The 27,100-nt window shown below is 39.2% G+C and overlaps 1 protein-coding gene across 1 annotated transcript in view; it reads right to left on the reverse strand.

Annotated features, from left to right (window-relative positions):
• The window catches only part of PDZK1 (PDZ domain containing 1), a 35,649-nt gene extending 10,781 nt beyond the window's left edge, over window positions 1-24,868 (reverse strand). Inside the window, exons 1-5 of the mRNA XM_074263277.1 lie at window positions 24,662-24,868; window positions 24,068-24,147; window positions 4,870-5,081; window positions 4,063-4,291; window positions 1,594-1,730 (exon numbers count right to left, since the gene is read on the reverse strand). Of these exons, the coding sequence (XP_074119378.1) occupies window positions 1,594-1,730; window positions 4,063-4,291; window positions 4,870-5,079 (576 nt within the window). The 5' untranslated portion in view covers window positions 5,080-5,081; window positions 24,068-24,147; window positions 24,662-24,868. The remainder of the gene's footprint in view (window positions 1-1,593; window positions 1,731-4,062; window positions 4,292-4,869; window positions 5,082-24,067; window positions 24,148-24,661) is intronic.
• Between the last annotated feature and the right edge of the window lie 2,232 nt (window positions 24,869-27,100).

Here is a 27,100-nt window from a genome sequence, read left to right on the forward strand (position 1 = left end):
GGTGTCTACTCCAAAGAGTAGACAGGAGATAGAAAGAAAGGCAAAAGCTAGTCCCTGACCTTAAGGAGCTCACAATCTAACATCTGCGTGCAAATGAAATATAGAGGACACATTAAAGGGGATCAGCAGAGGGAGGGGTCCCTGGCTTTGGGCACTGCTATCTTCTCCTACTCTCCTTTTGCCTCTCAACTCTACACCTTCTATCTTCCTCCCAAATTTTCTTTTTTTTTCTTTTTCAGGTTACACTCCTCATGCAAAGATTAAAAAAAAAAATTGCTCTGATTAGAGCAGATTAGAAATAAACAGAGGTCAGTATGAAAAAGGTCAACATGGAAAAGTCAATATCAAGTGACCAGAAGACATGCTGGAACAAGGAAAAGTTAACCATAATGATCACCTTGCAAAATCCTAGATTCTTAGGAATTTAGTCAAATCCTCAGTTCTTAGCTAAAATCCTACCTTCTAGTGGAAGTGCCAGACCCCCTTAATACTAGTGGTTTATCTGCAATTTACTGTCTTATATAATTCTTGTTGAGGGGAACTAGGTAGAGCCATAGTACATACAGCCCCAGGCATGAAGTCAGGAAGACTCATCTTCTTGAGCTCAAACCTCCCCTCAGACACTTATTAGCTGTATGACCCTGGACAAATCACTTCCCATGTCTATCTTAGTTCCTCATCTGTGAAATGGAGTGGAGAAGGAAATGGCAAACCTCTCCAATATCTTTGTTAAGAAAACCCCACTGGGATCACAAACAAACAAATGAAAAAATGACTCAACAACCAACATCTCATTTCTACATAGTTGTTTACATGTAGTCTATCCCACCCATTTGATTTTAAGTTCCTTGAAGGCAGGGTTTGTTTTTGCCTTTTCTTGTCATTCCAGTGATTTGCAAAGTGCCTGGCATTTAGTAGGCACTTAATAAGAGTTTATTGATTCAACTTGACTAGATTCTCCTTGGATCTTATATGAGTTATAGGAAAGTTTTTTAGATTTTCAGGGATCATATTTTAATATGTCCATATTGAATTCTCAAATCAGAATGAATTAGGGAATCTAGGGATGCTCCTCAGACATCTAGCTAAAGAAAATTAAAGTTATCTCCCAATAGATATTTTACATAATACATCTCTCAGGGAAATAAAAAAAATTTTAAAGGTGTCATGTAACTGCTGTGCTTTCACTGAATACTATTATAAACTTGGGTATGTGTCCTCATAGGATTTTGCTTCCAGAGCTGGAGATAGAAAAGGGAAATACAGAAGGAATTCGGGCACTGGCTTGCCATGAAAGTGTCTACAAAGCAGCAGGGTGGTGGATCTGGTCCATTTCTAAGGAATTCTCACCAGTCAAAAAACTCTGGACATCAGGGAAAGGTCCCATGGACCCAAAATGATATGGAACTGGCCAAATAGCTTATTCCAGGTTACTTTTCTATGTTACTAATCAGTCTGTCCCTTGATGGCATGAAAATTCCTTCGGTACTTAACCCATTCTGGTTGACATCTGTCGTCTTTCAAGTCCTGTCACCAGTGCAAAGAAGAGGAGATAAAAGTAGCAAATATTAACTCAGCATAACTGGACAATACCTTTTCCACCACCTCCTCATGACTGGCATTTTCCACATTTTCCCCATTCACTTCAATCAATCGGTCTTCAGACTGCACACCAGCCTTTGAAGCCACACCCTGGGGAATCAAGTCAGTCATGTATACTCCCTTTTTACCTAAAATAGAGGTAGGGGAAAGAAAGGAAGATATTCATTCCAGACAGCAGAAGGTACAAATCTGGTTCACCAGTACTTTGAAGTCCCTAAAATCTGAAGATGAAGAGACTTCACTTTAAAAAGTTTAATTACCATTTCACATCTTTCACATTAAGGTTAATCTCTTTCTTAGCAAACAAGAACAAAACTTATACAAAACAGCACAATGCTTAGAACCCTGCACAGAAGGGGCAATCAAACATTCATTGATTTGCTCCTAATTCCTGATCCTCTCTAAAATACAAATGGGTTGTAATTAAGAATCTTATGACTAGAAAACAGAATGCACTGAACAAAGATGCTTCATATCACTTATTGCACGTTTCCCAGTTTTCCTTCTACCTCCTTAGTCTCCTTTGCAGGTCATTCATATCATGCTCATTAACAATGAGTGTTCCCCCAAGGTTTTGTCATGGGCCCATTTCTATTATTCTTCTATACTATCCCAATTGGTGATCTCATTAGCTTCTCATGGGTCCAATTATTTTCTCTGTTCAGATGGTTCCAAAATCTACATATCAGTTCTAGTCTGTCTTCTAAACTTTACTTCAGCATCATCATTTACCTTTTGGACACATCGAACAAGAGATCCTTTAAGCAACTCAAACTCAGTATATCCAAAATAAAACTTACTTTCTCCCAAAATTCTCCCCTCATTCTAACTTCTTTATTAGTGTTGATGGACATGAACATCCTCCCAGTTACCTGATCTCAAAATCATGGGTGTCATCCTTGACTGTTCACTGTCAATCATTCACCTCACATATGCATCTCTTAATAGACCTTATTACTACTTTGACAACATCTCCCATATATATCTACTCACATACATCCCATAATGTCTATTCATTTTAATGAGTTCTTGGATCTATCAACGCTTAAGTCACAAGAGGAACATAGTGTGTTGATAAAGCAATCAGCATCATAAACTGCAAAAACACGATTGTTGCTAATAGATCAAGCGACACCATAAACTACCTCTCAAAAATACAATTATTGTTGGGGCCAGGAGGATCGTCTTTCTGAAGCGTAGAATGATGGAATTGGATAAAAGCGTGTTTCTATAAGGCTGACAAAAAGCCCACTGAGCAGATGCAGCCAACCCCAAAGTCTCTCATCTAGGAAGCACCCTGCCCATTGATTAACCAAGAAATTGAAAACTAAATCAAAAAGTGTTCTCTGAGAAGCTACACAGACACAAACCCAACAGCCAGAGACATGGTCATTCTTTACGAACAAAGATTTCTGTGGGTATTAAAATGAAGCAAAAACCTAGAACTATGAAGCAAAGTCTTCAGGTGGAGATTTTGGAGAAAGGATGGTCTTTTCTGGCCAACATGTATCGGTCACTGACACCACTATCAACAATATGAAAGAGATATAGCTTTCTGCTAATATCCTTCAGCTGATAAATGTGTGGCGTGTGCGCTGCCCACTAGAGTCATTTTAACAAATCAAAATGGTGTTGAATATGAAAAAATAATAAAACTGAGTTTGTATTCAGTCTTTTGCTTATTTAGGTTTCATATTAATATACTGATTCACTAATAAGCCTAGTTAAATGGACATTTGATTTAAAACAAATACCATCTAATCTACTAATTTGAATATAATTGGACATTAACCATGAAGCCTACCCTCAAATGCTTTTATGAAATAATTGGTTAGGGAGGGATTCAGAGTCTGTGACTATAAATAAATAGGAGTTTTCCCTTTATGGAAGAAGTTAACTATCCCTTAAAGAGCTCAAATCTGCAACTTGGAGCCTATTAATATCATGTTTCAACTTCTTTCATCTATTGACATGAGCTGACGAGCCCAGACACTGCAACACTACCAGATTTTGCCCAGAAGACAATCTTATTTCCATAAAAAGTAAAGCGTACTAGTATAAGAGTATACAGAATATGTACAGAAAAGGGAAAGGAATAGAAAAGATATATTGTTGGCCAAGAAATGACTGTCCCAATCACCCACTCTCCTAAAATGGTTACAGAGGAGAATTTGTCTTCCCTAAAGAGATGGAACATAAACCATTCAATTATATTCAAGTCAGGGAACCTCCAAGAGAAAGGGTCCTAAGGTAATTAATAACCTCCTAGAAAAACAGAACTAGAAGGGACCATTGAGAATCCAAGTATTTGTTCTCTTTTAAAGTCTCCCAGGAAGGAAACAGCTATCAGATAATTAAATCACCAAACTTCACAGCAAGTGTGAAGAATGCTTTTCTACCTGAGAAATCTAGGAAGCATGACAAAAGTTCCCAAACCAGGCTCCAGCTCAATGCACTCACCTTGCACAGTTTTCAGAGAGAAGCCGTAACTGCTTCCTTCCTTTACCAGGTAACACAGCCGGGGCTGGCTCCCTGCACCTGCTACCCCATTCATTACTGGGGGTGACTCCTTATGGCTCTGACTCAGTTCCTTCAGGCTTATCCCTTTTTTTATTGCTTGTTCATAAGACACTCCATCCAGAACCAGGAATGTCACTGAATTCCCACTTTTCTTGACCAGATCCACAACCTGAGATGAAGAAGAGATTCAGTGAGAAACCAAAAACAAACCTTTCTTCGAGAGACTCGGGTCCTCATTTTACATGCATTTTCCTTGTCCTTGCTTGTGCCTTTGCTACCCCCCAAGTAGCAAACAGCTGGGATTGTCCCTAAGATACAAAATCAAAGTTCAGCCTAGCAGAGCTTTTTTCGTCCTGAGATGCTGAGGCAAATATGAGATAATTCCACCCCAGAGAAGCCCTCCTAGAGGAGAACCATTCTTGAATATCTAGTCTATTCAGTGGTTAGGGTCTTAAAGTATATCTAAAATTTAATGGGGGAGGAAAGTATGATTCTAAGTATGAGCTTTGTGATTCTTAGTAAAAACAGGAACTCAGATTAGGAGGCAGCTTCAACTATAATGCTTTGGAGATCTATAGGAGGGAGAAGAGAAAGGGAAAGAAAGCTGCCTTGGCTGATTGATGGAGACAGGACAGAAACACAATTCCTCATCAGAACAAGAACTTAGGGCAGGGAATACATTACACAAGGTTATGAGCTGACGGGTTAAGAATGGAGAGAATAGAGATCCCTATAAGTCTCATTCACCTTTAAGTGTTCTTCTTTGTCCACATACACTCCATTGATACGGAGGACGCGGTCGCCATCTCTGAGGCCGGCTTTCTCAGCTGGGCTGCCCTGTTCTACCACACGAACTAGGTGCCCCTCAGTATCTTTCTCGATCCGGAGGAAGAAGCCATAGCTTTGCCCATCTTGTTTGGAAAGTTTACATTCTCGAGGTGTGATGGTAGAGGCCATGTCTGTTCAGAAGAAAGGAGAAGGAGAAAATAAGTTGATTATGGCATCCAGGTGATGCTATAGTGCACAGAGCCCTGGACCTGAAGTCAGGAAGGTTGGCGTTCAAGTTTAACCTCAGACTCTAGCTGTTTGATCCTGGGCAAGTCTGAGTTTCTTCATCTGTAAAATGGGAATAATAATAGCACCTACTTCCCAGTGTTCTAGTAAGGATAAAATAAAATAATATTTGTAAATTAATTATAATTGTAATTTAAATTGTAAATTAAATAAATTTATAAATTATTTCCTAAAGTGAAATTTTATTATTATCTACTACTTAATTTCCCCAGAGCTAACCTGCATGATACCCTCTCGTTGCCAACCCGAGGACATATAGAAGGTGTGGAGAAAGCCCTCTCCTCTAAGCCTGGGATTTTGGCTCAGCCTTCAAACCTAATCAAATAGATTTTGGTAAAGAGTTACTAGAGTTTGGAAGGCCTTTTCCTATAACCTACAGTAACCTTTCTCTTGTTACAATGGAAAGCAAAAATCTTTGATGAAGGCACCTAAAGACCTGCCCACTGCACCAAGAGACAACCTCCAGCATGATACTTTGCCCATAGTAGATGTTCAATAAAGATTTGTTGATTAAAAAAAAAAATGCACCACACTCTTACATGTAAGTTAACTAGGTAAATACAAGATAGATATAGTGTAAGTGGAAAATAATTTCAAGGAGAAGGCACTAACAGCAGAGAGAAAGGTCCCTGCAGAAGATAGGAATTAGAGATGAATCTTAAAGGAAGCCAGGGAGGACAAAGTAAGGAAGAAGAACATTCTACATTTGCGGACTTTGAGAGCAAAAACATGGAGCCAGGAGATAAAGTACCATGTTCAAGGAAGAAAAGAAAGTTCAGCTGTGGGCAGCTAGGTGGTGTACTAAATAGAACACCAGTCCTGAAGTCAGGAGGACATGAATTCAAATTCCACCTCAGATACTTATTAGCTATGTCACTCTAGGCAATCCTATTGTCTAAAAAGAAAAAGGGAAAAAAACCCAGTCATTTCATAAGACTTAATATCCTATTGCCAGAAACTCATAAAAGTCTGCACAAGATCCACTTGGGTTTATTGACATATCTATTGTTCTTCTAATCTGTGGAAATCATTGGGTCTCTTTTAGGCTCAAAACTCATATTACTTGTCTACAGGAATTTCTAATAACTGATCCCATTTCATATGAATGTGAAAATTCCCTGTCTATCATTGTAAACGTAATGGAAAATATGGAATGGCCATTCTAATTATTTTATTAAAGACATATAGTTACATGACATTGCCAACATTAAAGTAATTGGAATGGAAGCTCTTTTATTAAAGGAGCTAGTTTAATGAAAAAACAAAAATAGAATATCAGTTTTTATATAAATGAAAATTTCTAAAATCTTTTTCTCGCCTAAGCAATCATCCTACAGCCTTTTTCCCTTTATTTCATTTTCTTCCTTCATGAATAGTAAGTACATTAGCTTACACATTTGGAAGGAATAGAATTTGAATCAATAAAGTCTTAAAATATTCTGCCTGTTGGAGTCCACTGTGGGCTACTTTTAAAAGAAAACTCTAGTAATTTATATTAATCTATAAATTTCCAGAAATTTTCTTTTTGTCTTCATCAATGTAAGGAACTGTTCATGAGGAAGCTTTCTTTACCAGCAAAGATCAGCAATTGCTCTGCAATGTATAATCTTAAGAGAGAGTTGTTTGTGGCACCAAGAGGTAAAGTATCTTGCCCAGTTACATTTTCAATATGTCTCACAGTCTTTAAACATAGCCATCATTCAGCTTTGAATTTAGAAGTTGAGGAGGCTCAATGCCAGAGTTTTATCCCCTGTGTCCAGGTGACATCAATAGCCCCAACAGCAAGGTTTGTTTTGCCACTTAGCAAGGTCCAAATTCTGAAATAGAGATCCAGCTTGGAGGTTTTTCTATTTCAACACCCCTCTATACCCCATCTACCACTTCCTGAGGATTCCCAAAGATCCTTTTATCTATGTCAAAGTTTGTAACAAGTAATCACCACTAAATTTCCACGATACCACGTGTTTCTTCACAGATTTTTCTTTCCCAGTTCAGATGATCCAGATAATATATTAAAAAACGAAAGAAAGCAGAAATTATTCTGAGCTCCGGGGGAAAAAAATCACTATTTGTCAGAAAAGATCTTTGTGCAAGAGACAAAAAAGGGATATCTGGCTGATGGTCAAGGTTCTAGTAGAAAAGGATAAAAACCAAGACAATTAGGGTTTCTTCCTTCTTTTTTGAGGAGCTGTTAGAAGTGTTGTGATTAAGTCCCAGTGAGGAAGCCTCTCCCAAGGAATCCAGGAAGTTGAAATGCAACTTCTGGTCAAGTAGAGCTGCCGGGAACTCAGAAAGGAGCCCCAGGACATGTGAGTGACTTAACTCTGCCAGTGAAGATCAGAGACAGGATCTAGACATTCTTCCTGACCACCACCACTAAGTCCATGCAGTCTCTCAGGGATTTATCATCAACCATGATCATTAGCAAGGATAAATAACTTGGATTTACAAAGCAGCCTACTTCTAAAGGACCCGGATAAAAACAACCAAGATTGAGGTAGAATGCATAATATAGTGAGAAGGAAAATTTGAATTGCCTCAGAGGCAAAAGAATTGTGCAATGATTCCAAGAGCAGGTTAAATGGAAAGTTAATGTGGCATGGCTTTGTGCCTAGTTGAAGGGGGAAGCAACCAAGAAAGAACAGAAGCCACTGGGTGAGTTTTGTTTTCCCCCCAGGGGGAGGCAACTAAGAGAGCTGTACCCTTCTATTTTGAGCCCAAGACTAGACCACATTCTTTAGTCCCCTGTTATTTGCACCGCCTGCAGCCTCAGGGAGCTAGTCTGCTCAAGTCATAGTAACTCCATCGTTCAAATAAGAATTAACTCCATAATATACCCAACAAGTGATCAATCAGCCTTTCCTTAAGTACTAAGGAGGGGAAGCCGACTAGTTCTCAAGGTCCTCCATTGCACTTTAGGACAGCTTTTATTGTAAGGTGGTACAGTGATTAGCATGCCAGCCTGGGCTCAGGAAGAGTTCAAATCTGGTCTTCAGACACTGACTACCTGTGTGATCCTGGATAAGTCACTTCATCCTGTCTGCTTCAGTTTCTTCATCTATAAAATGAGCTGGAGAAGGGAATGGCAAACGAGTCTAGCATCTCTGCCAAGAAAATCCCAAGCAGGGTCACAGAGTTGGGCACAACTAAAAATGACTAAATAATAACTTACTGTAAGGAAGTTGTTTATATATATATATATATATATATATATATATATATATATATATATATATATATATATACAGAGAGAGAGAGAGAGAGAGAGAGAGAGAGAGAGAGAGAGAGACATATCCCTCTACAATTTCCACCCATTGCTCTTACCTCTCTATGCTCTGAGGCCACACTTTGAGATTAGACTAGTTTTTCCATAACCCTCCACTATAAGACTATTTTCACTGAATACCTTCAAGTTAATTATTCCCAGTTGGTTCCCAGATGGAATGGTCAAAGCCCTGACCAGCACAATAAGGCTAAGAATGCCAAGATTAGGAGCACTATAATACCAGATACTTTGACTTCACCTTTGGCCACATGATAAAAATTAGTGGATAAGTTCTTAAAGTTGTTAAACTGATCTTAGTCGAGTTCAACCTCCCATTTTATAGATAAAGAAGCTGAGGGCAAAAGAGACTGTGTACCTTAAGCAATTATACTAATTACTGAATAACTGCACTGATTACTAAAACTGCCTCCTAAAGGGAGGTTACCATCCTTGCCACACCTAAGCTATTTTGAAAACCAGTGCATCTAGCAAGAAACTAATTTTTTTTTTTAAATAAAAGAGGGTCTGTAACCTCCTTGATCCTATGTCCTGAACCAAGAAGGTATTAGCAGGACTTGGTCGAGAAGCCTGGAAGAACCCTTGCCTGGGCTAACTACAGAAATCCAAATCTAACCTTTTTTAGAATATAAGGGATTCTCTTCCCCTAAATGCACACTATACCATATGTACTCAGAACACAGTGTTGGTTACCTGGGCAATTGCCCAATTGCCTGGGACCCTGTAGGTAGATTGTTCACACACACACACACACACACACACACACACACACACACACACTCTGAGCCCTTCCCCCTGCCAATGACAAGTACAGTTCATTTCTCTGAGCTACCTTCTAGAAAGCCTACTTTCACTGTCCAGTATGTTTAAAATTCAACAAACATTTAACACTAAGTACCAGAAAATTGGGTTTAAAATGTACTTTTTAAAAAGCATGTTTATCGGTCATCATAGGTCTATTTTCTTTTTATACTGATCATCATTCAATGTCCCTGAGAATTCACCTCAGAACCCAGGGCTGTGTTTACCCCATCATAGTGTGACACTGTCAATATTTCAGCCTCTTTTTTAGTGTGTTTGGTTAAGATAGAGACAGTATGATATAGTAGGGAAATGCAGGATTCAGTTCTCTGCAAAGGGCCTGGATTCAAATCTATGTGGCCAGATCTACTTCTGCTGTTCTGGGAGAACTGACTGCTGTGTATGGAAACTGGCTTGTTTGTTTCACGAGTCACAACAAAAGTGCTCAGAATTGTAAGAATCAGTCAGAACAGAAATATAGAAAGAGGCAGAAATATAGGTAAGGAATGTCAGTTTATTAAGAAGTTCCAGCAAATGGAAAGTGGGGGCTATAATAGCCCTTACTTTATAAAATTGTTGTGATAATCAAATGAGATCATGTTTATAAAGTGATCACTTTGCACAGTGCCTGGCACATAGGAGATCCCTAATAAATATTGTTACCCCCCACCCCGTACCCTTATCTCAGGCAAATCTCTTAATCTCCCTGGGCTTCTTTTTTCTCAGCTAAAAAGTTAAGAAGGCGGACTAGATGGCCTCCCTCCCAGTTCTACATTTATGATATGACATAGGGATACCTTTCCAAAGTTATTTTGGGCGTCAAATACTTTGGGACTTAAAATATAATAATAATAAGAGCTGATTACAACCTAAGATCTCTTCCAACTCTTCGATTTGGTGAAACACTAGTCCTTGATGTGGGAAAGAAGAGATAGAACAGAGTAAGCAAAACTCAAAAAGAAAGGGGTTGTGGGCATTTGGGGTAATTGAGCAAATTCAGGCTATTTTCATATTGAATAATGCATGCACTGATTATATTTTAATACATATTTTATAATTAAAATATTAGAGAAGAAAACATCACTTGGCATCAAAAATTTCTCACAAAACTCTCACCATGTCAAGCATATTTCAGTGTTCCACAGAACCCAGCTTGAGAAATACTAACACACCACAAATCAATAAAGCATGGGAATCGGAATTTTAGTGTCTCAGTTTTCTCTTCAAAAGCCCAAATACGAAGTAACAAATTGGGAAAATATTTTTACAGTTAAAGGTTCTGATAAAGGTCTCATTTCCAAAATATATAGAGAATTGATCCTAATTTATAAGAAATCAAACCATTCTCCAATTGATAAATAGTCAAAGGATATGAACAGACAATTCTCAGATGATGAAATTAAAACTATTTCCACTCATATGAAAGAGTGTTCCAAATCACTATTGATCAGAGAAATGCAAATTAAGACAACTCTGAGATACCACTACACACCTGTCAGATTGGCTAAGATGACAGGAACAAATAATGATGAATGTTGGAGGGGCTGTGGGAAAACTGGGACACTGATACATTGTTGGTGGAGTTGTGAAAGAATCCAACCATTCTGGAGAGCAATCTGGAATTATGCCCAAAAAGTTATCAAAATGTGCATACCCTTTGACCCAGCCATACTACTACTGGGCTTATATCCCAAAGAAATACTAAAGAAGGGAAAGAGACATATATGTGCCAAAATGTTTGTGGCAGCTCTTTTTGTAGTGGCTAGAAACTGGAAGATGAATGGATGTCCATCCATTGGAGAATGGTTGGGTAAATTGTGGTATATGAAGGTTATGGAATATTATTGCTCTGTAAGAAATGACCAACAGGAGGAATACAGAGAGGCTTGGAGAGACTTACATCAACTGATGCTGAGTGAAACGAGCAGAACTAGGGGATCATTATACACTTCAACAATGATACTGTACGAGGATGTATGCTGATGGAAGTGGATTTCTTCAACATAGAGAAGAGCTAATCCAATTCCAATTGATTAATGATGGACAGAACCAGCTACATCCAGAAAAGGAACACTGGGAATTGAATGTAAACTGTTAGCACTACTGTCTATCTACCCAGGTTACTTATACCTTCGGAATCTAATACTTAACGTGCAACAAGAAAATTGGATTTACACACATATATTGTATCTAGGTTATACTGTAACACATGCAAAATGTATGGGATTGCCTGTCATCGGGGGAGGGAGTGGAGGGAGGGAGGGAGGGGAAAATCTGGAAAAATGAATACAAGGGATAATGTTATAAAAAAAAATTACTCATGCATATGTACTATCCAAAAAAATGTATAAATATAAAATTAATTAAAAAAAAAAAGACTAAAGCCAAAAAAAAAAAAAAAAAAAAAAAGCCCAAATACTCAGGAAAAGGCTGAGAGAGGCAACAGAACAGTGGTCAGGAAGATGGACTTGAAACCATATACTAATGACCTGCTTCTGACACTTTCTACTACATAAGAAAGGAAAGGAAAAGGAAAAACAGGAAAGGAAAAGAAAAGGAAAAGGAAAAACAGAAAAGAGGAAGGGAAAGAGGGAAGGGAAGAAGAAGAGGAAGAAGAAGGGAAGGGAAGGGAAGGGAAACGAAGGAAAGGGAAGGAAGAAGGGAGGAAGAAAACTCAACTACTATTAATCATATCATACATCTATGAATCTATCACTTGTAACGGGATAAGCAACATATTTTATCATAAATCTTCTGAAAATATGGCCGGTGATTACATTGATCACAAATCTTAAATCTTTCAAAGTTATTTCTCTTTATTTTGCTGTTGTTATGGTATAGATTGTTCTCCTATCTCCACTCACACTTCACTTTGCATCAGCTCATAAAAGTCTTTCCAGGTTTCTATAAACTCCCCTTTTCATCATTTCTTACAGCACCACAATATTTCACTACATCACATACCATAATTTGTTCAGCCATTCTTTTTTTGGCACCACCTTAGTTTCTAGTTCTTTGTTACCATAAAAAGAAGTGTGATAAATATTTTTGAATGCCTGGATCCTTATTCTTTTTCTTTGTTTTCTTTGGAGTACAGACCTAGTAGTGGTATTGCTAAATTAAAGGATATGCCTAATTGTTTGTTTTAAGACTGGGCTAGACGTTCAGGGTAAGGGAGAAGGGAGGAAAAGCATTTATTCAATGTCTACTGGGCACTAGGTACTGTACTAAGTGCCTTCCAAGTATTATTTCATTTCATTTTATGGGCCAACCATACAGAAGCCAGTTCACTCCTCCCAAGGGCTCACCATATTAATGCAGAATTTAGCATGGATCCTAAATCAGCTTAGCCTCCTTCTACTCTGAACTCCTGAGCTCAGGAGTAATTGCCAGCCTCAGCCTCCCTAGCAGAAGGTAGTGTGTGCCCCCACCTCAGCTGCCCCCATTTAAAACCTTCCAAATTGTTTTTCGCAATGCCTGTGACCAGATCACAGTTCTACCCATAGTGCAGTAATCCACTCGTTTAGTGGATTTTTAGTTCAGTTTAGTTTAGTCCCTGATGCAGAGATGGCATTGTCCATAAAGGAGGTACCTCTACTCACCCCAAGGTTCTGTCAGGTTAATGCAGAATTGTGTCAACAAGAAAAGCGATGCCATGGGGGGAAATGCAAAATTGCAGTAGGGGAAGTGTGGGATTCTGCACTTAATTTCAGTAAAAGATGATGCCTTGAGGGCCCAGGTGCCAAAAGAAAATGAGAAACACAATAGTGAGATGTATATGTTGGGTAAGGGGAAGGAAATAACAGAGCAGAGGAAATAGCAGTCCCCTTCTCAGTCTTTATTTCTGAAAACCCCACCTATTGAAAAACCTACACATTCTTTAAAGCTATATATTCCACAAAGTCTTTCCAGACCAAATTCTCCATCCTGCCACTCTCCTTTATGGGTAATATTTCTTTCCTTTTTTTGATCTCACATAGCACTTTGTATCTCCCAAAAATAATAATGGGTAATAAATATGATGCTTTTTAATAACAAAGCACATTTTAAACATTACTTCGTTTGAGCCTCTTAAAAATCCCAAGACTCACTTCATCATATTTGTGCCACTAGCAAATCTTGGAACAGTGATCTTTGTATTGATTTCTAATAAAGTCCTAGGAGGGGCTGCAAACACCTAGAAAAGGAATCAATGATTACTAAAAGCAAAAATGACTTCAAAAAGAACAGGTCAAAGCCAGATGAACTCATGTCATTTTTTGACAGTTACCTAAATTGGAAGATTAAGGAATATTGTAGAAATAGTTTACCTAGAGTTAGGCAACTGACAAGGTCTCACTTAGTGGACAAAGTGGAGAAAAACATGTTAAATGATGGTATTTTGGAGTATACTAATTCCCAGCTTCTTCTTAAACTGTGTTTTGCAACCCCATGTAAGGACTCAATACTGAATATGGGAGTTGTGAAGTTATGCCTTATTGTCAGCAAATATTTGATTTGTATACCTATTTTATATACCTATATACTCAGGGTCACATAAACATTTCTCGGTCACAGATGGAAAAAATTTAAGAACCTTTGTACTGATGAGAGGAGCCTCAAAGTCTAAACCTCATCAGTACCAGTTGACCCCAAAATTAATATTTCTGAGTCAACTTACAGACCTCTAATGGTATGCTTCAAAGATCTGTATTTGGTCTGATGCTGTTTGATGTTTTTATCAGCAACTTCGCCAAAACCACAGATGGCATATTTACCAGATAGCAAACACATTGGATGAAGAGTTATTTTTTTAAATGGGATGAATCTAAGATTATGTTTAATAGAGATGAATATGAAATCCTATAACTGGGCTTAAAAATCAATTTTTCCCATTTCAGATGGTAGAAGTTAAGATGTAGTTCATGTGAAAAATAACCAGTTGGTCCAGAAGAAACCAAGCACATTTCTGATATCTCAACCTTCAGAAAGAACAATTCTTTCCCCTGTTATCCCCAATCGGGCCCTAATTTCTTTTTTGACGATCACCAGCCAGACTGATTTCTTCCAAAGGCTAAGTTGGATAGGAAGTTGAATGAACTCCATGTTGAAAGAGGAACCAAGAGAGACAGACACGGAGCAGGTAGGGGGTGCAGTGGACAGAGCACCAGCCATAGAGACAAAAGGAACTGAGTTCAAATGCAACCTCAAACCTTTACTGTTTATGAGGCTGGGCAAGTCCCCTTAACCCCACCTGCCTCTCCCCCCCAAAAAAAGTTACAGACAGACACCAATAATAAAAGACAGCAATAATGTTGGTATCCAAAAACAATTAGGTCCATTGTACTGCTGACTAGATTGGGGATTTCCCAAATTGCATCCCTTTTTTTCCAGTCTTTCAGGTCTTTGTGCTTTCCTTTTATGTCTACCGCTATCACCCCAATCTAGGATCATATCTCATGTCTAGACCATTTCTGTAACCCCCTAATTAGTCTGTTTGACCTCAGCCTCTCCACTTTCTGACACTTGATGGCCAGATAATCCAGTTTACAACTTTGGAGCAATCCTTGATTCCTCCCTCTCCCTCACTCTTCATAATCAATCAGATTGCCAAAACTTGGCAGTTCTCTCTGCTCCATCTCTCTCACAGCCACCCTCTTTTCTCACTATCACATCCTTATCCCCTTTCCCTGGACTATTACAATAGCGCCTAATCCTCTCTTCTGCACATAGCTGTCCTTCCCTAACTGGCTCTCCCCTCCTAGAGATTTCATCAGTCTGATGATCCCCCTCTACCAATTCAGATGGATTCTGCTCTGCAACGTTGGGTCTTAGAAAATCTCCTGGACCACTAAAAGGTGAAGGAGCTTGCTGAGTGTGGACATACACTTAGCAGAGGTCAGAAATGGGCCTTGAACCTGTGTCTCCACATCCAATGCCATCTCTCCATCCACTGCCCCACAATTCCCAATTGACTTATCTTGCTTTCCAGACTCTCTGCTCTACAATCCATCTTTCTCACAGCTGTCAAGTTAGTATTTTCAAAATACATGTCACTGTGTGACTCTAAGATCTTTTCAAACTTCCCAGACTAGCATTTAAAAACCTTTATAATATGGCTCCCTTCCATCTTTCCAGCTTTATTTCACATTACTCTCCTTCATAAACTCTAAACCATCCATTTGTGGAACTCTACAACACATTACTTGTCTCTGCCTTTGTACGGGCTGTCCATTATACCTCTGCCTCTTAGAATCCCTAGCTTCTCCGTTCCCAGAGGTCCCATACAGGAAGCCTACTTTCCTTTTTTAAGAATTTTCTTTTATTCACTTCAAACTTAAAAACAAAACAAGAAAAGAAAAAAAATTTTCCATGCACAGAGTAGAATATGAGAAGATTCAATAATAAAACAATACATTTCCATTTCACAAAAACTACCCTAATCTCCTACCTGAAATATAAAGTCCATCTATCACACATCCAATAAATGGTTCATCTAGCTGCTGGTGAATGACATGGACACCGTGTGGAATTCTTTATTCTTTGAAAATAGATGAAAACCTCATGCTAATATAGAGCCCGCCCAGGCTTCAGGACCTCTTTGCATTCATTGGCTGCTTGAATATAGCAAATTATATCATTTTCTTAGCACTCCAGTCAACACTCCAAGACTGAGGTTATAGATGAGATGCCAATTCACATAAATGGAGGGAGTTTCCCATATAAAGTTACAGGCCCCAGACCTGTATATACATGCATACTTCCACATTTAATGTCAGAGTAATACTTATTTGTGACCTTCACAAAGGCATGTTGTGTAATGGTTGGATGGATGCAATCATATGCTTTCTCCAGACTGACTCACCTAATTGGAGGATTGGAGAGGGCTTAAGCAGCATCCATTCTCATCCCCCTACTATCACACATGTCACTAGTGGTCATCTCTCCTCCATGTGAAGCCCAAAAAAGGGGAGCCCACCCCTTCCCAAGGCAAGTCCATTTAGTCTTGGTTTTGTAAGTAATTTTTCTCAACATCAAAACTGAATTTGCTTCTTTGTAATTTCTATCCATTGAGATTTGCTCTGCCCTCTGGGCCCAGATAGAACAGATCCCCTATCCCATAGTCCTTAGATACCCCAAAGACAACTCTCGGGGACCACTGAATCTTTTTCATGGGCAGTAATGCATAGAGTATCAGGCCTGGAATCTTTGCACATTCAAATCTGGCCTCAGATACTTCCTGCCTATGTGACCCTGGGAAAATCATTTAACTCTGTTTGCCTCAGTTTCCTCATCTGTAAAATGAGCTAGGGAAGGAAATGGCAAACCACTTCAGTATCTCCACCAAGAAAACCTCAAATAGAGTCATAAAGGATCATACATAATTGAAATGAACAACAAAGAGTCTTTTCTCTGGGCTAACCATCCCCATTTTTTTCCATTGATGTTCATGTCATGGAGTCAAGTCCCCTCCCAATGGCCTTCCTCTGAACACTCTCTATCAGGGTGGATCTTCCACAGCCACACCAGGAAGAAAGGTGGATGATCACCTGGGTCCCACTTACAGCCCAAGATCATATTGGGGTTTGGGGCTGTCACACCACACTGCTGATTCATCTCATGCTTGGGATCCAGAATACCACTGTCTGGCTCTAAGATCTCTATAGACTTCCCAGACTGGCCTTTAAAAACCTTCATAATGTGGCTCCCTCCCACCCTTCCAGCTTTATTTCACATTACTCTCCTTCATAAACTCTAAACCATCTACTTGTGGAACTCTACAACACATTACTTGTCTCTGCCTGTGTACTCACTCTTCTTGGCTAATACCTTCAGTTGGCAGGTGGCAAAACTTAATGCCCCTAGAAGGGCCCTGATTCTGTTATCCCCCCACTGCGTAAAGCATTGTTGGTAATTCCTGTGGAGAAATTTAAATTTCCTAGGGAAATCCCAGATCTTCTTCAGAAAGATTACCTCTGTCATCTTCTAATTGTAAAGGAGATTTTTATTATTATACTCAAGGGCTAGACTTTCCCTTGATCCCTGTTGAATTTTACTTCATCAGATTCAGCCCAGTATTCTAGCCTGTTAAAAGTCCTCTAGATCCTGATTCTGTCATCTACTGTTAGCTATTCTTTGTGTCATGTAGAAACTCAATCTTGGGGCGGCTTAGGTGGTGCAGTGGATAGAGCATCAGCCCTGAAGTCGGGAGGATCTGAGTTCAAATTTGGCCTCAGACACTTAATACTTCCAACTGTGTGACCCTGAACAAGTCACTTAACCCCACTTGCTCAGCCAAAAAAAAAAAAAAAAAATTTAAATCTAAGGTTTTATCTAGATCATGGATAAAAATATCAAAGAGAATAGAACCAATCAGAGATCCCTGGGGTATTCCATTGACAATAAATCATTAACAGTTAATCTCAATGATCATCCAATTAAGATATGCAATGCAATTCTTCACATTGCATATCTAATTCATACATTCCACAGTCTACACAAGATTAGTATGAGATTCCCTGTTTAAATACGTGGGTAAAATCCAGGTTAACTATAGCCATGGCATTCTCCTCATTTATCAGTTTAGTAATCCTGGAGTATAGTAAAAGCCTGTCCTCAATGAAGCTGTTGCTGGTTCGTTGTCATCACCCTTCCTAGCTACATGTTTGCCAACAGCTCTTTCATGATCCACTCTAGAATGTTCAAAGGAATCAAAGTCAAACTAACCAGCCTATATTTTCAGACTTTGTTCTCTCTCCCTTTTTTTTGGAAAGTCAGAACAGCTTTTGTCCACCAATCTTGGATCCTGCTTCCATTTTCCAGCCTTCCAAATATCATTGACTGTGGCTTAGCAATCATATCTGTGATTCTTTTAGGAGATGGAGATATGTTTTATCAGAGCCAAATCATCTGAATTCAATAAGAGCAGCTTTTATATTCCTATTTAATTGTTTTTCAGTCACATCTGACTCTTCATAACCCATTTTGGGTTTTCCCAGACAAAAAACAAAACTGGAGCTTCTCCAGTTCATTTTATACATGAGAAAACTGAGATGAACTAAAGTGACTTAATCAGGGTCACATAGGTAGTAAGTATCTGAGGCTGGATTTGAATTCAAATCTTCCTATCTTCAGGCCCACTCCTCTATCTACTGCACCAAAACCAGGAAGTGTCTTCTTATCGCCATATTTACCTTAGCTATCAACTCCCTGTTAGTCATTTTTGTTACTTAATTTCTATTATAAACTTCCTTTTTCTTTTAAGAATCCAGCACTCTTCTTTCTTTTCTGTTACTTATCATTGTCCCATCCACCCCAATCAAAGGGCCTATCTTTTCTAACTCCTTTGTGGTTCTTAGTTTTCTTTGACAGAAGAGATCATTCTGAGCGTTAACATTTCTAACATTATTTTAGAGTACCACCCATCATTCATATGCCATTCTCTGGCCTTGCTTCTATCTTCAATATGTGTCTTTTCAAAAATCTAAGTTGGTTGGTGAGTTCCCTGTGTATCCACATCGATCTCTTCAGACAAATCCCTTTGTGATTTCAGAATTTCATTCAGAAACATTTCCTACTCCTTCTGGGTTGACTTCCTCTGATTCTGATTTATGGGATTCCATCTATCTTTCCACTGCATGCTCTGAAATCTGCTTTCCCAAAATTTACAGGTCCTACCAAACTATACCCAGATTTCCTTTCTTCTTCTGTCACAAGCTCTAGGATGTAGTGGTCAGTCACTTCCTCTGAGGACTGCCCTCATCTCCACCCCAGCAACCAGTCCTTCTAAGACATTAGCAAGGAAACTTCACAACTCTTCTGGGCTAACTTCTTCAGTGTACTGGTGGCAAAATTTGATACCCCCTAGAAGGGCTCTGATTCTATTATCCCCCCACTGTGAAAATCATAGATGGTAATTCCTGTGGAGAGATTTAAATTTCCTAGCGAAGGCTGGATACTTGCTACTCCCCTAAGGCTTCCACCATAAATTCAGCCTGAGGGTGAATCCTCCAAAACAAGGTAGAAGGGATTTTCAAGTCTTCTTTCAATTAAAGCCATATTCTTTTATATGCTGATACAGAATCTAACTAATGTATCCTGACTGGAAATTGGACAAATGAGCTCAGACACCATTCACTCCCCTTCAGGAAAAGGAGAGACTACTTACATCCCTGCCTATTTGATCCCTATGGTATCAGGAGAAATTTTCAGGACTACTTCTAAAGAAGAAATTCATCCATAATTAATGCCTCCTACCAAACTTCCAGACATTTATTCAATTAAAAAACTCATAATAAGTGCATAGTTAAGTGTGAGTTAACTATATGAAGGGGCAGCTAGATGGTACAGGGGATGGAGGACAAATTTAGAGTCAACAACAACTTTAGATACTTACTAGCTATGTGACCCTGAACAAGTCACTCAACCCCATTTGCCTCAGTTTCCAAATCTGTAAAATGATCTAGAGAAGGAAACAACAAACTATTCCAGTATCTTTGTCAAGAAAACCCCAAATGGGTCATGAACAGTCAGATAGAGTGAAACAACTGAACAACAACTATACCAAATACTGAGGACCTAATGTGGGAAGGGAACAAAAGTCTCAAGTAGCTTACAATTTTCTGGTCACATACATACATGTACATATCTATGTATATATAGTGATACTATTTAATTTGATGAAGGAGATAGAAAAAACAACTAGCAACCAGTATATGGAGGCAAGGATGGGAAATCAGGGCAAGCTTCTACAGAAGAGATGGCACCTCAGCTGAACCTTGAAGGAAGATAAGGATGCTGAAAGAAAGTGATAAGGAGGACATAGGAAACATACATTTATACAGAAGCAAGAGATGTATTTGAGCATGGCCTTATTAAATATTTTATTTGGAACCCTCTTTGTTTTCTCTAATCCACTCCTCCCATCCTATGAATTAGAAGGAAAATAGAAAGAAGTCATGTAGTCCAATCTCCCAGCCAATATGAGATTTCTTTCTATGTCATCCCTGAGAAAATTATTCAGCTTATGCTTGATTACTTACAAATCTCCCAAAGAGATCTTAAAGGAGGGAAAGGGACCCATATGTGCAAAAATATTAGGGGCAGCCCTTTTTGTAGTGGCAAGAAACTAGAAACTGAGTGGATGCCCATCAATTGGAGATTGGCTGAATAAATTATGGTATATGAATGTTATGGGATATTATTGTTCTAGAAGAAAAGATCAGCAGGATAATTTCAGAAAGGTCTGGAGAGACCTACATGAACTGATGCTGAGTGAAATGAGCAGAACCAGGAGATCATTGTACATGGCAACAGCAAGATTATATGATGATCAATTCTGATGGACTTGGCTCTCTTCACCAATGAAATGATTCAGGCCATTTCCAGTGATCTTGTGATGAAAAGAGCCATCTACACCCAGAGAAAGAACTGTGGAAAACTTAAGGACCACACCTAAGTGCAAAATCCAGAAAGCCTGTAAAGGGTTAAAAAGAATTGTACCATTAAGAGGTGGTCGGTTCTCTGAGAGCCCCAACAGCTATGAATCACCACCTACTTGAAGGAATTGCAAATTAGCCTTTACTGTTCACAGATGTTGCTTGTGAATTGGGAATAAAATAAATTGGAGGCAAGAGGGAAGAGGAGAAAGAACAGAGGATACAACTGCCTCTCAGTCTCCTTGTACTATTATCGTCTCACATGAAGGGATGTATTCTGCTGGTCAGAATTAGATCCCCAGCAGCCACTAATAGGCGGCTCCTATAACAGGAATTGAGTGTGAATCACAACATAGCATTCTCACTTTTTTTGTTGTTTGTTTGCATTTTATTTTCTTTCTCATTTTTTTCCTTTTTGATTTTTCTTGTGTAACAAGATATTTAAAATATATTTTTACCATGTTTAATATATATTGGATTGCTTGCTATCAAGGAAAAGAGGTGGGAAGAAGGGTGGAGGGAAATTGGAACAAAAGATTTTGCAATGTTGAAAAATTATCCATGCACATCTTTCGAAAATTAAAAAGTTTTAATTTTAAAAAAAAAGCAGCAACTCTTTGGAACAATGTCAGGAACAAGACTAGAATCTGAGTCCCTTGACCATCAGACCTGTTGCTCTTTCCACCAGATACAAGTCTCTGCTCAGTATTTTATGGTGGGAAGGATGTATGAAATTCATAGATATGAATGATTCACTTACTCAAACATAATAAACAGTCTCAAAGTCTCTTGGTTGTTTGTCACTAGGATGAGCACCTGACTCCAGAGTATATCTCCAAGAGTGACTAGACAATTCTGACTGATGACAAGACTTTTGGAACACTGGGATAGATATCTTCAGTAGGATCTCTTATTTCAGCTAGTTGAGGCTAATAGATAAGGATTCATTATACTCTTGGGACCTATCATACTACAACTATCAATCCTCTCCCCACAATCTGAGAACAAATATACTCCCTAAATACCAGTCATCATTATTATAGTTCTAGCAGATACTGACCAGAAAAATAATATACAATAACCAAGTCAGCTGAGACCATGCATCTTCTAGATACAAGAACTTTTCAACTGGACCCCAAAAGACCAATTACCCATTAAACTTTTAGAACTCCTTTCTTGGGGCAGCTAGTTGATGAAGTGGATAGAGCACCAGCTGTGAAGTCAGGAAGACCTGAGTTCAAATATGGCCTCAGACACTTAAGACTTCCTAGATGTGTAACCTTGGGCAAGTCATTTAACCCTAACTGCCTCAACAAAAAAACAAACAAAACAAAACAAAAAAGCCTTTCTCTCTTCCTTTAAGCTCAGACCTGGTCTTCAAAAGAATAAAAACTCATGCTCCTCACAAGTTTCAAGACTTAGCTGAAGTAATATTATACACAATGAAGCTTCTGATCATTTTCTTTGATCAACTTGTGTTGAATTACCAAAAACCACAGTCCAGAGTTCCTAAGACTTTTGGGTGGGTATCTTGGTATCCCAAGGCTTGAGAGGGTTCCTTAGATATGTAGAGCGTTAGCAGATGTGGATATTGTATAGGAATGCCTTATTCTTCTAAATAAACATGGAACCCTTTGCATTAAACATTTCCCCAGGGGAAAGAGTGGTACATCAAAAAGATTACCCACTCTGGAGTCAGAATTCCTGATTTCAAATTTTGCCTTTAACAGTCACTACCTACTCCCTTAAATTTCTGGTCCCCATTCCCTCATTTGAATAAATGATGGGGCTTAGACTTTGAGGTTGTTTTAGTTCTAGATATATCACCAACAAGTCACAGCAGATGCTTTGTGGCAGTCCTACCACTTTCAATAAAGGATAATTGCAGAGAATGAAAGTTTCATGGGACATACAGGGCTTACTTCAGCTAGAACTCTATAAAATTTCATGACCAAGAAAATTTTCACAATTCTTCAGAAGCTGCCAGGGTTTTAAGAGAAAAACGAGAAAAGTCTGAGAGCAGAATGGTTTCTACTGATTCCACAGGAGATAGGTACAGAAAGTCACCAGAAATCCAAAAGACTACAGGCAATCCTTAACTTTAAAACAGAGAGTTATACCCTGTATGTTTCCACAGCCAAATGGTCTTGATAAATGAGCAGGCCAGAAAGATGAGGACAGGATAAACAAGTCTCTACTGTACTTTGTATTCACTCTGGCTGTCTGACCCGTGACAAATTCCCATGATGCCAGGACCCTAGCCACGACTTCCAGGGATTTAAGACAATGTTTCTCCACTGGCCAATTTCCTCATTGTCTTTTAACTTCTGATAAGGGGCCCACAGACTTATAAGCCCTTGTATCTTCAGTCTCCAAAACCTCCCTTAGAATAAAGAAGGAGTAACTCATTGAATAATACACGGTAGGGAAACTTGGTGATATCAGCTAAAGACTGGTTATTCTCAATTATCCAAAAAGTTTATAAGTCTCTCCCAAAGAAAGGAAAGAACTTCCCACCACCCCCACTTTCCAGAGAAGGAGTTGATAGCAAAACAAAGTTATCAGGATACTTCTAGATATTGAATTCAAGTCAAACCTGCATTTGACCCAATAATCACTTCAGTTCCCTGTGTCATCTTAGTCTTACCTGAATGTCTTGGGTCAGAAGAAGCATTTATTAAGACACTGTGCTAAGTGCCTTACAAATGCAATTTCATTTGACAACAAAAATCTCTGTGGGATAGGTGCGATTATTATCTCCATTCAACTAGGGCAGACAGAGGTTAAGTGATTTACAGGATCACACAAATAGTAAATGTGTGAGATTGTATTTGAACTCAAGTTTTCCTGATTCCAGGTCCATCTCTCTATCCCACTTAGCTGCCTATATAAACTTACATCTCCTCCAAAGCTATTTTCTCAGCAATACTATGGAGGCCTTATATATGACTTGCTGTTATTACCCCTTCCTACTTCAGAGTAGTTAGGAGAGGGAAACCTGAAGGAATAGCAACTTTTCAGGAGAGAAAATCAACAGTCTATTACTTTAACTTGAAAGCCAAGTCAAGGAGTTTCTTCTTAGGGTCAATTCCTTGGATGGTAACTCATGCCCCAGACCAAGGGACCGTAGAACACTAAATTATAGTTTTTCTAAGAAGCCTCATTTCCCCTCCCAGATGAAAACAGGCCAAAGTGTTTCTAGCTTTCTATCTAGGCTATCTATTCCCCCAGAGAGCTAGCTACCTACATGGGGAAAAGGAAAAACAGGGAGGAAGAAGTCCTGTCTGTGCCTTCTCCCTGGCCAAAGCTGAGAGAGCCTGGCCACATTAGCAACATCACATCATGAGAAACTTGAAAGAGAAATTCTTACCTGTATCCAGGACTGAAGCTCTTTGGTTTATCCTGGAATTCTCTCACTGCTGACAGGTGCTAGACTTGGAACCTGCTGGACTTTGGTTGAACAAAGGTTGATTTAAAAGCTGATTTATTTAACAGGACCTTGTAGTCTCAGTTGAAATGACCTATGTCCCCCTCCCTGCGAGCTGGCCCATAGCATTGGAACCATGAGGAACTGCAAAGTCCCAAACAAACCTGAGTGCTCTGTTTTCAAGGAAGGGGAACCCGTGCTCCCCAGCAGCCATCCTGATCCTGCTCATCAATAACATCACCCCTCTGCCCAGCCTCCCTGGACTTATTGAGAACGTTGGATGAGGAGTATAATAGAGAGCACTAGCTCTCTACATCCAGGACACTGCGTGATCTTGGCAAGTCATTTCTTAATTCTCTCCCTGAGGCAGAGTAGAAGCCAGTTTAACTGTGCCATAAAGCTCAAGTATTCCCCTGTTGTAGTGCGACCTGCCGATTGCACGAGCCGGCTAAGCCCAAGGCAGCAGCTATCTGGTATGGCAGCTCTGTCTGTCTGCCTCTGCCTCTCTCACCCACCCACAGCCCTTGAATTCTTTACCTGTCTCTTTTGTTACAAGAAACCTCACATCTATGGACAATTTCTTTCTCGCACCAGTTGTACACCTATCTTCCAGCTTCAGTGCCTGCTTGTCTCCTGGCCCACAGTGGCTGAGGAGCCCCACACCCCCAAAGGAGGCAGCTAGAGAAGGGCAGCAGAAACAGACCAAACACAGCCTGAAGAAGCTGCCCAGCTCTGCTCCCCAGGACAGCTGGCTTGGGACAGGTGGGCCCAACCGGTTACTCTGGCATCCAGCCCAGGCCAAAGTGATGAACAAAACAGAGATCTCTATCAATGTCACCCACACAACCAGGTTGGCTGGCACCAGTGCTTTTGGATGACCTGAATCCCCCAGCCCACGATTAAAAATGAGGGTGAGAGGTAGCTAAAGTTGCCCCAAAGCAAAAAATAAAAAAAAATTTTTTTAAATGAAAGCTGAATCTAAACCCAGGCTGGAGATTAATAGTCTAATAACCCCTCTGCCACCTGTGCTATATGACTCTAGAAAATCAAGTTATCCTTTACATTTTTACATCCCCCATCTCCATACATTCCCTCGACACAAACACACAAGCATACTATGCACCCTGCACTCATTAGTGGGAGCCAGCTATTGCAAAGGGTCCTGAGCACAGGAATGACCGGAGAAGGCGGCTCAGGGCCTGCTCACAGTGTACTTTCACATACCCCCACACACATACACTCAGTCCTTTGACATTTTCTCTTCTATCCACATTCTCCTGAGGCCCAGATCAAGTCCCACTTCTTCAATAACTCTATCCTCAGAGATAAGTAGATGGTGCAGTGGATAGAGTACTGGCTCTGGAGTCAGGAGGATCTGGAAGTCATTTAATACTTCCTAGCTGTGTAACTCTGAGCAAGTCATTTAACTCCAATTGCCTGCCAAAAAAAAATTAATTAAAAAAAATGACTCTCTCCTCACTCACCTTCCTCCACAGTGAGCTCCTCAAGAGCACTTACTGTCTCTGTTACCCACTTGACCCTGACCACACACAGGTACATCTTGGAGATACTGCAGGTTTGGTTCCAGGTTCCAGGTCACTGAGAAAGTCAAACTTTTTTTTTGTTCCCCAGTATATATAAAAAGTATGTTTATGCTATTCTATAGTTTAAGTATGCAATAGTACCGTGTCTACAATGTCCATACCCTAATTCAAAAACATTGCTTAAAAATGCTACTCATCACCTGAGTCTTCAGTGAGTGATAAGATTTTTGCTGTTGAAAGGTCTTGCCTCAGTGTTGAAGTCTGATGACTAATAAAAAGTAGTTGCTGAAAGCTGGGGGCGGGCTGTGGCAATTTCTTAAATAAAACAACAATGAAGTTTGATGCATAGATTGACTATAAGAGATTTCCCTGAAGCAGGTGATGCTGTGTGATATCATTATAAACGCAGTAAAACTTTCAAAATTGGAGTCAAATCTCTCAGATCCTGCCGCTGCTTTATTAATTGAATATTACTAAGGAATATTACTCGATATGGTTGAGTCTTAGGGAATAGGGAGTCCTGAGGAGAAGAAGAGAGACAGGCAGGTTGATGGAGCAGTCAGAATATACATATTTATCAATTATGTTTGCCATCTTATGCGTTTGTGAAAATAATTACAATAGTAATATCACAGATCACTGATCACAGATCACCATAACAGATAATGAAAAAGTTTGAAATATTTCAAGAATTACCAAAATGTGAAACAGGTACACAATGTGAGCAGTACTATTGAAAAAATGATACTGATAAACTTACTTGAAATAGAATTGCTGCATGCCTTCAATTTGTAAAAATAAGTTTAAAAAATTAAAATGAAATTAAAAATGAAATGAATAAAATAAAAAGCAATATTTATGAATCACAACAAAGCAAAGAGCAATAAAATGAGGTATGCCTATTCTATCTTCAAATTAATTGAACATTTATTCTATTCTTATCTTCTTCCTATGACTCCATATCTTCTCTCTCTTTTCCCTTCCTCCTCTACTCCACAAATAAATATGACATACTTTGTGTCATCATATAAATATGTGAAAAGTCACAGAAGCAACACATATCTGCTCATTCATCAGAGAATATGGAAGTAAATACCAGAGATACAAGATATACAAATACTTTGTATAGCTTATATAAGGAAATGTGTAACTTACTGCCAAAAGAAGAGCATAGACAAGGATGGCTTTAAGTTAGAAGGAAGAAGAGACCAGGGACAACTGGCCAAAGATCTGGAGGGCTTCATGGAAAAGGCTAAACTTGAGCAGGCCCATGGAGAAAAGTCATGGTCCCATCGATCAAGGAAGAAAGAAACTTCCTTGAATTTTGACCTTTTTATTTTACAGAGAACAGAATAGAGGAAAATGGCTTGTCAAAATCTTGGAATGGATAAGGGGACAAGTCCAAGTAGAGGATAAAAAGACTAAGTTGGCC

The sequence above is a fragment of the Sminthopsis crassicaudata genome, chromosome 4 (genome assembly GCF_048593235.1).
Source record: "Sminthopsis crassicaudata isolate SCR6 chromosome 4, ASM4859323v1, whole genome shotgun sequence".
NCBI lineage: Eukaryota > Metazoa > Chordata > Mammalia > Dasyuromorphia > Dasyuridae > Sminthopsis > Sminthopsis crassicaudata.